Below are 11,637 nucleotides of genomic sequence, written 5' to 3' on the forward strand. Positions count from 1 at the left end.
AACACATTTATTGTGTATGGCCATACACCCAAAGCACTTCTCAATCATAAAGGGGGTCTCTCTACACCACCACCAGTGTGTAGCATCTACTTGGATGATGCGACGGCAGCCAGTGCGCTCAGCACACACCAGCTATTGGTGGACTGGAGAGAGTGATACAGTCAATTCAGTGGATGGGGATGATTGGGAGGTCATGATGGTTAAGGGCTTATTTGGCCAGGGTCACACCCCTGCTCTTTACGAGAAGTGCCATGCGAATTTTAATGACCACAGAGAGTCAGGACCTCAGTTTATCATCTCATCTGAAAGACAGCACCCAATGACAGTATGGTGTCCACTTCACTATACTGGGGCATTAGGACTCACACAGACCACAGGTTGAGCGCCCCCTGCAGGCCTCCCTAACATCACTTCCAACAGCAACCTAGATTCCCCATGTGGTCTCCCATCCAGGTACTGACCAGACTCAGCCCTGCTTAGCTTCAGTGAGTAACCGGTCTTAAGCAGCAGGGTGATTTGGATGTGGCTATGGCATGGTGTACACACACTCGGGCAACAATTACTTTTTTTTAGCCTATAAAGCACCTCTTTAATTTCTTTTAAAGCAAAATATCACAAAAATCTAAGAATAAGTTGGTGACCAATGGAATTTTAGGTGGGTGTGGGTTTGACTCTTCTGAGGGCAAGAGCCATTTTTGGTCCCATAGCCTGCTTGAGCACACTGCTAGCAGAATGTAAGACAGATTTGACTTTTTAACATATTTAAATTTAGATATCTTTACTCAAATATGTGTGATGTGCATGGGTATGTGAAGAAGCATATTTAATTGAGAAAGACACTTTTTGTTATTATCTATACACTAAAATGGTAGTTTTTCCATTTGTTGCCTCAGGGCAACATTGTGCAGTTAGTCCACTTTTGTTACAACAATAACATCTTATAGATGGAAATGTGCAGGAATGTATAGTTATCACAATAATATATATATATATATATATATATATATATATATATATATATATATATATATATATATATATATATATATATATATATATATATATTGCCATACTGTAAACTACTACTCACAGGAAATGGTAAAACATTTGAGGTAAAGAACAAGATTGAGCTTCCAGCGTGCTTGAAGAGTCCCATTATAAGTTTCCATTCAAAGATGCCAATTAAACTTGTAAAAAGCCCCAGTTCTGCACAGTTTATCTTTAACCCTGATTAAACAAACCTGATTCAACTAATTGAGTTCTTCAGGCTTGTTTGAAACCTACAGGTAAGTGTGTTGAAGCAGGGTTGAAACTAAACTCTGCAGCCCTCCAGAAACTGAGTTTAATGTGCATCTCGATTCAGCCCATTTGATGGTCATGGATACACAGAAAGGGAGATACAGAGTTCCAGGATGCAAAAGGTTAATCTAAAGGAGGATGTCCAAATTCTGTACAGGAAAGTCAGTGTCCTGCAGAGTTTAGTTGCCAACCTTCCAATATGTTTCTAATATGCTAGTTAGAGCTATACTCTAAAGGACATAGGCCCACCGAGCACCCCTTGACCAAATCTAGTGACGAAAATGTGGGACCCACCTCTGCTTCACATCCAGTAACTGCTTACTGAGACTCCACAGTGAATATCAAAGGTTGGTAAATAAGTAAATTCAATCAGTACCCCACAGGAACACACAATACACCATTTATGGCTTGTGTTAGATGAAATATTACTCGTTGACATTGTCAGCTCTTTCCTAATGTATTTATGGCTTGTTTATTCCTCATTTCACATGTAATTATACAGAAAACCTTAGTGTTCTAGTGCCCTAATAGCAAGTACCAAAATCTGGTGGGGGGACTAGGGGGAGCACATTTTACGATTGATTTATTATAGGGGACCTCCAAGCACCCAAAAATTAGGATGAAATATATATATTTTTTTCCTAAAACAAAAATGCTATAGAGTTATAAGGTTCTTTGAGAAGCTCAACATGATTGGATTTTCCTATGGCATTACTGATAAAGCATTTAAGGTTTTAAACAGTACAAATATATAAGAGTGTTATAGTTCATCATTTAAAATAATCATTTCTTCTAATAATCATTGTTTCTTATTAAGTTTTTTTTCTTCCAAAATATATGGAGATTTTTAGTCTTAGAATCACAAAACAAAAGTAATTTTTATTGATATTCTCACACCTTTCAATACACAAAAAATGACAAATTTATTCAAATTAATGTACCTTAATTTCTTGAAAACCTCCAACGGGCTGAGCTGACTGTGACAGGATTTTCATTTCTTGTATAAACTATGCCTTTCATTTGCAGAGAGCACACAGTCCTCAACAAGACTGAAAAATATGGCAAAGATAGAACTACATTAAAAATGAAAGCACAGTTTGTTCAGTTTTAAAGGAAATAAAAACGTGCTGTCACTCACACAAAAAAAATTCAAGAAATTGTAGCAACAACAGATAAAAATGACTTGGCCATCTATGTGGATTTGACGAATGCCATTTTTAGAGTCTTTTTCTTGTCCTCCTTTGAGTGTGTGTGCGGCTCCTGCTTCTCCAGCTCTGTATCTGATGCTGGGGGTTTCTCTTCTTTCTGTGCTTCTGATGCTTGTTCAGGGGGAGTTTCTGAACTGTTGGACGTCTCAGACACAGCGGCGTTCGGACTCTCAGACACTTCATCAGGCTGTGAGTAGGACAAACAAATCAGATCCACTGTATAATTTTGTATACTGTGGGTCAAGGAGTAAAAATATGATTGATGGGCATCACACCTCACTGAAGCCCAGACCGCAGTGTCTCCTGTTCCTCCCTGATAACTTTCCATCCAGACTCTGCTGATACTGATGCTCCAGATCTGCATTCATCCTCCGATCCTCTGCCCCTACAAACACAAATACAACAATGTATTATTAGTAACAAATATAACAATAGTATTATATACACACAGGTAGGGCAGATTTAAAAATTGTAATATTTTAAAAAGATACGAGCACAGATGTGTGTGTTTAAAAAAAATAGTAATAAAATTTTCGAACATTTTCACATACCTAGTTATTATAAAACATTATTAATATACAGTAGTATAATATTTAATGTGTAATGTATAGTGTACTTTATTAAATGATTAAATATTTTTTATATTTCCCCAAACCAATCATACATTTTAAAAACAAAATATATATACAGTTGAAGTCAGAATTATTAGCCCCCCTGTTTATTTTTCCCCCAATTTCTGTTTAACGGAGAGATTTTTTTCAACATTTCTAAACATAATAGTTTTAATAACTCATTTCTAATAACTGATTTATTTTATCTTTGCCATGATGACAGTAAATAATATTTTACTAGATATTTTTCAAGACTCTTCTATACAGCTTAAAGTGACATTTAAAGGCTTAACTAGGTTAATTAGGTTACCTAGGCAAGTTAGGGTAATTAGGCAAGTTATTGTATAACAAGGGTTTGTTCTGTAGACTATTGGGGGAAAAAAATTTGCCTAAAGGGGCTAATAATTTTGACCTTAAAATGGTTTTTAAAAAATTAAAAAAATGCTTTTATTCTAGCCGAAATAAAACAAATAAGACTTTCTCCAGAAGAAAAAATGTTATCAGTAATACTGTGAAAATTTCCTTGCTCGGTTAAACATCACTTGGGAAATATTTAAAAAAAGAAAAAAAAAGTTCAAAGGGCAGCTAATAATTCTGACTTCAACTGTAGGTGCTGTTGACGAAATTTTCCCCAGATGTTGATAACAATCAAAGAAATGCATATTTGAAAACAAATCAAAACTAATTAGTTTACAAATCAAGTTATGTGTAATAAAATGAAATGACACAGGAAAAAAGTATTGAACACATGAAGAAAGGCAGGTGTAATAAGGCAGTGAAAGCCCAGACAGCAGCTGAAATCTCTCAGTAGTTCCACAGTGTAAATTAGCTTCACTCTAACAGCTACATTATCATGATGATGAAGATGAAACCAGAGTGGACATTTCAGCAAGACAATGATCCAAAACACAGCCAAGGAAACTCTTAAATGCTTTCAGAGAAAGAAAATCAAGCTGTAGTATGGCCCAGCCAATCACCTGACTCGAATCCAATAGAAAATACAAATTAAAGATCAGTTTGAATAGACGAAACCCTCAAAACCATCAAGATTTTTACACTCTGTTGCAGTCTGTGAAACCTCACACCTGAGCAATGCAAGTGACTTCATTCTTCAGGCGTCTTTAGGCTGCCATGACCAAAAAGACCTAAACTTAGTCAGAGTGTCAAAACGTTTCCTTTTTTTTTCTTAGCTATTAAATACAAGTATTCAACAGGTCATGTTTTTTCCTGGGAATAATATTTCCAAAGGACCTGTTGACACATATTTTGCTAAAAATCTAAACAATACAATCATAAAAAAAAAAAAAAAAAATTATGTTTAATAACAACGAAATGACAAGGACTGAACTACTGAAATGTATTTAACACTTTATATAAAAGGCTTTATTGGTGACGGCTGCTTAAAGATACCTCGTCTCGTCTATCAAGACTTTTAAATCTTTATTTTGTTTATACATGTACTTATATATAGAATTAGATCTACAAAATATGTTTTAAAAAGTACCCTTCATATGTGGCATTTTTGCTTTTGACATTAAATGATATAGTATAATAGCATAATAGTCTAATTTTACAGTGTATAATTCTATAAATATATTACTATAAGAAATATTGTTTAAAAAAACACACTACCAGTCAAAAGTTCAAAAGTAGTTTATAATTTAATTTAATCATTTATTCCAGAGATTTTCAGCTTCATTACTCCAGTCTTCAGTCACATGATCCTTCTGAAATCACTCTAATATTAATAATGATAATAATAATTATTATTATTACTATTCCAAATAATATTATTAATGTAATAGTAATAAAAGCAACAATGACTGGAGTAATAATTTGAAACTACATACAATAAGAATGCAGTTATCTAAAATTTTAATAAAGATTTTAAATTTTTTTACATTTAATAAATGCCACCTTGATGAACAGAATAAGTTTCTTAAAAAAAACTGACCCCAAACTTTTGACTGATAACAAAACACACTATATGTGGAAAAACAATGTTTGTAGGATAATTACAAAATTATATGAAACATTTATAACAGGGTTGGTTGATATGACAAGAATCTCATATCACGATATAAGTCCTCTCATATCCTGATAATGATATAAATCCCGATATAGTACCATTTCTGTCATTTCAATCAATTAATAGTTTATATATTTTGATCACATGTAAAGGACTAGTTTTTAAGTATATATAGTCAAGCCTAAAATTATTCATACCCCTGGCAAATTATAACTTAGTTACTTTTATTCAACCAACAAGTTGTTGTTGTTTTTTACCAGAAATGACACAGGCTTCTCCCAAAAGACAACAGGACGATGTACAAGAGGCATCGTGGAAAAAAAAAATTCTCAGCTTTTATTTACTTTTCATTTAAACAAAAAATGGCAGTCAGAATAATTTCAGGCTTGACTGTACTTAGAAAGCAGGTTTAGCATACTGTCCCAGGAGAGAACCCTGAGCCCAGGGCATCCACCTGGCCAATGAGCATGTTATGGGGTACGAGATCAGGTAGTTCTCGAGAGCTCTCCTGGTAAAGGAGGAAAAGGGGGAGACGGGGTGGATGGGGGGATTCTTCAAAAACGAAGATAAGGGAGTAAGGCGAGATGGTCTATTTATAGTGAGTTTGGAATAATCTGATGGGTTAATAAATGCAGTTTGGTTTGTTAACTGCAGATGAGAGACCAGCCACGATCAATCATATCATCGAAATTAGTTTGTGAAACTTCACTTAGAAATTCAGGGCAAAAATTTGATTAAAAACTTAGAAATATAAAATAAATATTAATAAAATATAAAAACAAAAAAACAATCTTTTCACCTCAATAAATGAATTAATAAATAAATAACGGTCTTCCACTCTGCATGAAAGCAATTGTTAGATATTTTACGAGCACACATTGCATTGTAGCCTAGTCTTGTGTGCACAATAAAGGAGCGGACATTACCAATGCTTGTTTTAAAGGTCAGATCATGTCCTCTTTAACCAGGATCACTGTAGGGAAAAGGATATGAGGCGTACAGGATGTGATCTGATGCAGTCCACATACAGCCAGGGATTTGGAAGTGTCCCATTCAACACAATACAAGGTTGTAATGAACACTTTTTTTAAACTGTCTCACCAACATAAACCTAAAAACTCGTAGAGACTCACCACTGCGAAAATGGGACGTTGACTTGTGATCCCCAATAACAAGGCGTCCCGTGTGCTCTTTCTGCCAATGCAGGAAAACATTTGAAGCATGAATGTGTTGTTCTTGTTCAGATTAGATTGAGAATTATTTAAAACAGTGTGTTTTATATGATAACAGACTGAAATGCACCTTTCCAGCTCCCATCAGCCTCAAAAACTTCTGCTTCCGTTCGTCTGTACCTAAATCTGCCGACTGCCATTGTGTGGATCCCGTCTGCAACAACAACAACAAAAAACAGATTCACTTCAGGCATTAGTGTGTATTTAAAATGCATTTTAAAAAAAGAGATGCATAATATTATTGGACAGATCAATTATTAAACAGATCAATTTTCGGGCAATATGGGTATGAATGAACAAATAAAATCCAATAGAGCGCACTTGTTGGTAAATAGGTCTACATGATACTGAAAACATATGCGATACTGTTGTGGAGTATCGTGATAACGATATTTCCTATTGAATGAAATTTCCCTAGAAATATGCTGTTTTATTAGCTATGTTTTTAAACCATTTATTTAATAACAAAAATAAACAGGTACAAATATTTTTCAGTCTAATTCAGACAAAAAAAACTGTGTCAAGCTGCAAACATTTAAATCACTATAAATGAGTGAAAGCCTCGGTGGCCTTTCTGGCTCTGATTGGCTGTTGGTATTTTCCTCGGTATAGTGTTCATTTACAGCTCTGGGTTCACTTTTGGGCCACTACAGCCAATAGCAGATAGCAAAACCTCATCTGATTGTTCAGATTTTGAAAAACAACCAAAGCATAAAAGAAATTTAATTTATCACACATCTGCGATATATGTATATTGCATAATTTTGCGATATATTGTGCAAGTCTTCACTGGTCTGAAAGTGAAAGTTATTTTTTAGAAATTTTTAATTATTTATTATTTCTTTTTTAAAGCCATATAAGAAGCATTGCCTATATTAATGGCATTTAGCATTCAATATATAAATAACAATCATAAAGTTTTCTTAATAATCATGCATTGAACAGAAAAACACTGAAAAAAAAATCTTTCCTCAATGATAAATATTCAACAATTCTTCCAGAAGACATCTTTTTAAACACATCCTTTAAAATATATCCTGAATAAAATTCTTTCTCTAATAACAGCTATCATAAATATGTTTTACAGTCCAATTTATCTTACACAAGTTACAAATAGGTTTCGCTTCCCCTTTCAACAAATATGAGTGGTACAATTCAATGTAATGTTTGCACTGTACAATCTGGTTGAGTTGATTTTCAAAATTGTAATTATTTCATAAAATTTACAAATGGAATCACTTCAGACAATCTGTTGGTTATACGTTCATCCCATTCCATTTGTCATTTCTCAATCATGTACAAATTCAAAACATCACCAGGAATGGTACATTCTGCACCAATAAGGCTTCCTTGTGTTTCCTGAAAGTGTTTCTTATCAGTAGCAGTGGAGGTTAAGGATGTCACACTGCCATTGCTAATTTGCGTCTTCAGCAAAGATTTTGAAAAAAAAAAAAAAAAAAAAAAAAAAAACGCACAACAAATCTTATGTCTTACTTGAAAGGTAGCCATCGTGGGGAAGCAGTTTTAAAAGAAAATAACGCATTTACGGCAGCAGCAGTGTGAACACAGCGTTGATGTGCCCATTTGAAAACTGTCAAAAGTTTATCAGAGACAATGAAAAGACTAAGCTTTCCAAGGAAACATGTCAACACTTTGGAAACGTGTGGATAAAAAGATAAATAAAATTGGTTGTGAGAAAGAGATGCTACTGTTGATCCGTTAAGAATCTCCCACTCATGCCCTCACATGACTAACAGATTGGAAATCGTTTGACATTTTTTACTATATTTGTGTTAAACTATTTCATTTCTGATAAATCTCAGCTAATTTTGAGGGTGCACATTTTTTTTCCAGAAGCTGATGAATGTCAACGCATTTTATTTATGTATTCGAAAAGTATGCCACTGGGTTTTTTATATCTTCAATATTCTTATACGCTTGAGAAAAAAAAATATTTGTATTACATGAAATGCTTGATTATAAACATATTAAAATACAAACTTTATTATTAATATTATTAGTAATAGTAGTATTTTAGAGGACACTGCATATAACATTGCTACAATTTCCAGCAGCCAATGGTCCACATTTAGGCTTCTAGTAGATATATGGTAATATTAAATAATTTACTATATCGCAATAATGAACATGCACAATTTTGATATCATGTTCAAAATACAGTGAATAATTGTTTATTATTTAGACTTTTAGAATGCCGTTTATACATATTGAGATTGTTGTATTGGCATTGTCAGACATAAACATTTTTAGACACTATTCTGGTCAACGACATTGAATGTTAAATTCTGTATTTATTCATAAGCTTTTTGCTTATTGACTGTACAATAGAGTTTCTATTTGTTAACATCAGTTCATTTAACTAAAAGCAATGCAATGACAGCTACAAAAGCATTTATTAATCTGAGGTGATGTTAATTTCTTAGTTAATGCCTAAAAACACATTTCAAATTTTTAATCGATTTATTAAATGAGATAATAAAATGCAGATTTTTTTTTTATTAAATTAAACATGAAACTATAATCTGTATTTTTCTCACTTTTGATCTTGATTCATTAACTAACATTAACTAATGAGACTTGTAAACTCTCACCTATTATACTTTATCATCCTTTAGCGATTTAATTAGCTTAAATTACCTTTATTTTCTCTGAATATGTATTTACAGCAAAGCCTGTAAATACAAAAAAATTTTTGGTTTTTATACCTGTTGAAATTAATCTTCCAGTTGAAAAGTTGTCATCTTTCTTTTTTTGCAGCTTAGGTCAACATTGTGACAATATAGTTTACTGTGACAAAAGCTTCAGCTACAAGAAAATCTGATACCAGCAGAAGTCTAGTTTCTAGCCAAAAACTTTTGCAAACTAAACCAAAAACTCTAACTTTAGCTCTAGTCCTTAGGCTAGCCTTTTTACAGATTAATAAAGCAGTACAAAAATCTTTAAAATATGTCTTTTGAATAGTGAGGAATTTATTATAATTTTCCCAGAGCTGCTAAAATATCAGTTAAGCTTTTTATTCTCTGGGTGCACAAAATGCAGCTTATATGAAAATTATAATATCAAAGTATTAACTCGTCTATTATCTGGATCTATATTAGAATTGGCCATGTCGATATTTGTTAAAGATTTTCATATCGTGCATCCCTAATTTAAGATGATTCCTAATAAACTGTAGCTTACACAGTTACTGTATGAAAACTTTTTGAGACCACTTAAAAAAACAATGAGTTTCTCTTTTGTTTTACTAGGTATGGGTTTGAGAAAATGTTAGTATTTGTTTTATTCTATAACGTCTGGCAACATTTCTTCCACATTTCAAACTAATAACTGACATTTATATATATAACATTTCAATTGGTTAGAATAAAGATAGCACTTTTAATCCTCTGCAACATAGGCTTATTTTACATAAAAGGTCAACATTAGTAGTTTAATTTAGTTTTTAGTAATTTAATAGTCATAAAATAACAAAAAAGTACCATGTTTTCAGACAACACTAATGCTCCAAGTTCAGAATAGTTAACAATGCAGAATTGGTATTAATAAAAAAAGAAAGGAAAACATTTGTTATTCTCACCAATTGCCATTTTATTAATAAATGCTATTTTTTTTATAAATTTGAAAGAAATGTTATCAGACCTTCATAGAATAAAACAAACAAAAAAAATAATATTTTACTCAAATCAATACCTAATAAATGTTTTAAATCTGCAGTGAGAATTTTCAAGTGGTCTCTAAATTTACATACAGATACACACAAATGTTCACCAATGAATGAATGAATGCAGGAAAAACCTTAAATGAATTGTTACATTAACTACAGTAGTTACACAAATGTATTCGTCAATAAAAAGCCGCAATAAAATAGCAAAGAGGTACAAATAAGACAATAAAGATGCAACGTTACTCCTTTGTCACATTAGTAACATTTAAAAATAGTTACAACACATTGCTAACAATCTGCTAACACTGCTATTCACCAAAATGTCAGGTCAGTTGTTGTAAAAGCATACATATATTCATGATGATGCAAACCACATACTTCATCAGGGGATGCGGGTCGTTTTGTCCCTTTACACGGTTCGTCTGAAGAACTCATTTCCAAAGGTTTTTTTTTTAACTTACAGTGGTCAAATACACATTTCTCGCGCCTGCCTGCCTCTGCGTTTGCTTAGCTGCTAGCGGGTGGCTAACCTGACCCGCGCAATGCATTGTGGGAGTTGTAGTTACATCGCTACGTCGAGTATGTTCTAATTTTAATATATTTTAATAACTGCTCTATCTATGAATATAATCTAGTTGAAATATTATTATTGTTTTTATTGTTTTAAATATAAATATGAGATAAAATGTGTTTTGAGTACACTCATATTCACGGTGTATAGGTTTAAATAGGCTGTGAAAATAGTTAGCTAACTAAGCTAGTCATTCGTTACTGATGTGGATAGTTCATTGTATACTCATTTTATGAAGCACAAACTGACACAGATGTTTATTTTGCATTATAATCTTTTTTGGCGTTGTGTTTACTGTTTTATACTGGCCATTTTAAGTTTTTTTTTTCATATTGGCTTACACATATAGGCCCACACGGAATCTGCGCGCAGATTTCTGCAGATTTTTAGCCCATCATTGAGTCTATTTATTTACTTGTGTAAACGTGTGTAAATTTAAATTTATTCAGGTTTTTTTTTTATTAATTTCAGTAATATCATAGACTACTATGAAAGTGTTCATATGATTTATTTACAATACAGTGTTTAAAGTAATATGTTCTGTTATTTAGGAGAGACTTGGATCTAAGTGGAGTGGATCTAATTGACTTTGAATTGTAAACATTAAATAACAGTTAAAAAGGTTTTATTTTTTTTTTATTTCATGTATTCAATTTTTAATTACGATACTCCCAAAATCATTCCGCAAAAATCCGCAGATTATCTACAAAATTCTGCGCAGATATAGCAAAAAAAAAAAAATCTGCAGATTCTGTCTAGCACTAGGCTACAAGTCAGTGCATTTTTTTTCATTAAATTTGGTTTATTTAATTTATTTTATTCTCATCCTTTTCAATTTACATCAATTTCTTGGTTGTATTTTAGGTGCTTAAAATATATAAAGATTAAAACACTTAATATCTGCAAAATGCTAGTTTGATATTTATATAGTTGACCTAGCCTAGCAGACCTTTTTAGAGTCTTCAAAACTGTAGGCTATGTGTGTGTGTGTGTGTGTGTGTG

The 11,637-nt window shown here is 32.6% G+C and overlaps 1 protein-coding gene across 2 annotated transcripts; it reads right to left on the minus strand.

The window, feature by feature from the left end:
* Positions 1-2,158: 2,158 nt before the first annotated feature.
* Positions 2,159-10,595, minus strand: c18h11orf58 (chromosome 18 C11orf58 homolog). Of its 2 annotated transcripts, XR_008839343.1 has the most exons (6): positions 10,443-10,595; positions 6,450-6,533; positions 6,281-6,341; positions 2,783-2,892; positions 2,438-2,694; positions 2,159-2,348 (listed from the first exon to the last, which is right to left on the minus strand). XR_008839343.1 is itself a non-coding variant. In XM_056478421.1 (5 exons), exons 1-5 carry the CDS (start codon positions 10,497-10,499, stop codon positions 2,491-2,493), a joined length of 516 nt encoding a protein of 171 aa, XP_056334396.1. In that variant the 5' UTR covers positions 10,500-10,595; the 3' UTR covers positions 2,159-2,490. The 2 variants fall into 2 exon arrangements, 1 of the variants encoding a protein (XP_056334396.1); XM_056478421.1 differs by having other exon boundaries at positions 2,159-2,694.
* Between the last annotated feature and the right edge of the window lie 1,042 nt (positions 10,596-11,637).

Source organism: Danio aesculapii, chromosome 18 (genome assembly GCF_903798145.1).
Source record: "Danio aesculapii chromosome 18, fDanAes4.1, whole genome shotgun sequence".
Taxonomy (NCBI): Eukaryota; Metazoa; Chordata; class Actinopteri; order Cypriniformes; family Danionidae; genus Danio; species Danio aesculapii.

What these genes read in the sequence shown, in the direction of transcription:
- c18h11orf58 (XM_056478421.1), bottom strand. Translation starts at nt 10,499, where the DNA reads ATGAGTTCTTCAGACGAACCGTGTAAAGGGACAAAACGACCCGCATCC. An exon ending in GGCTGATGGGAGCTGGAAAG is followed by an intron (nt 6,342 to 6,449) that starts GTGCATTTCAGT and finishes CTGCATTGGCAG; the next exon opens with AAAGAGCACACGGGACGCCT. An exon ending in AACGTCCCATTTTCGCAGTG is followed by an intron (nt 2,893 to 6,280) that starts GTGAGTCTCTAC and finishes TTGTGTTTGTAG; the next exon opens with GGGCAGAGGATCGGAGGATG.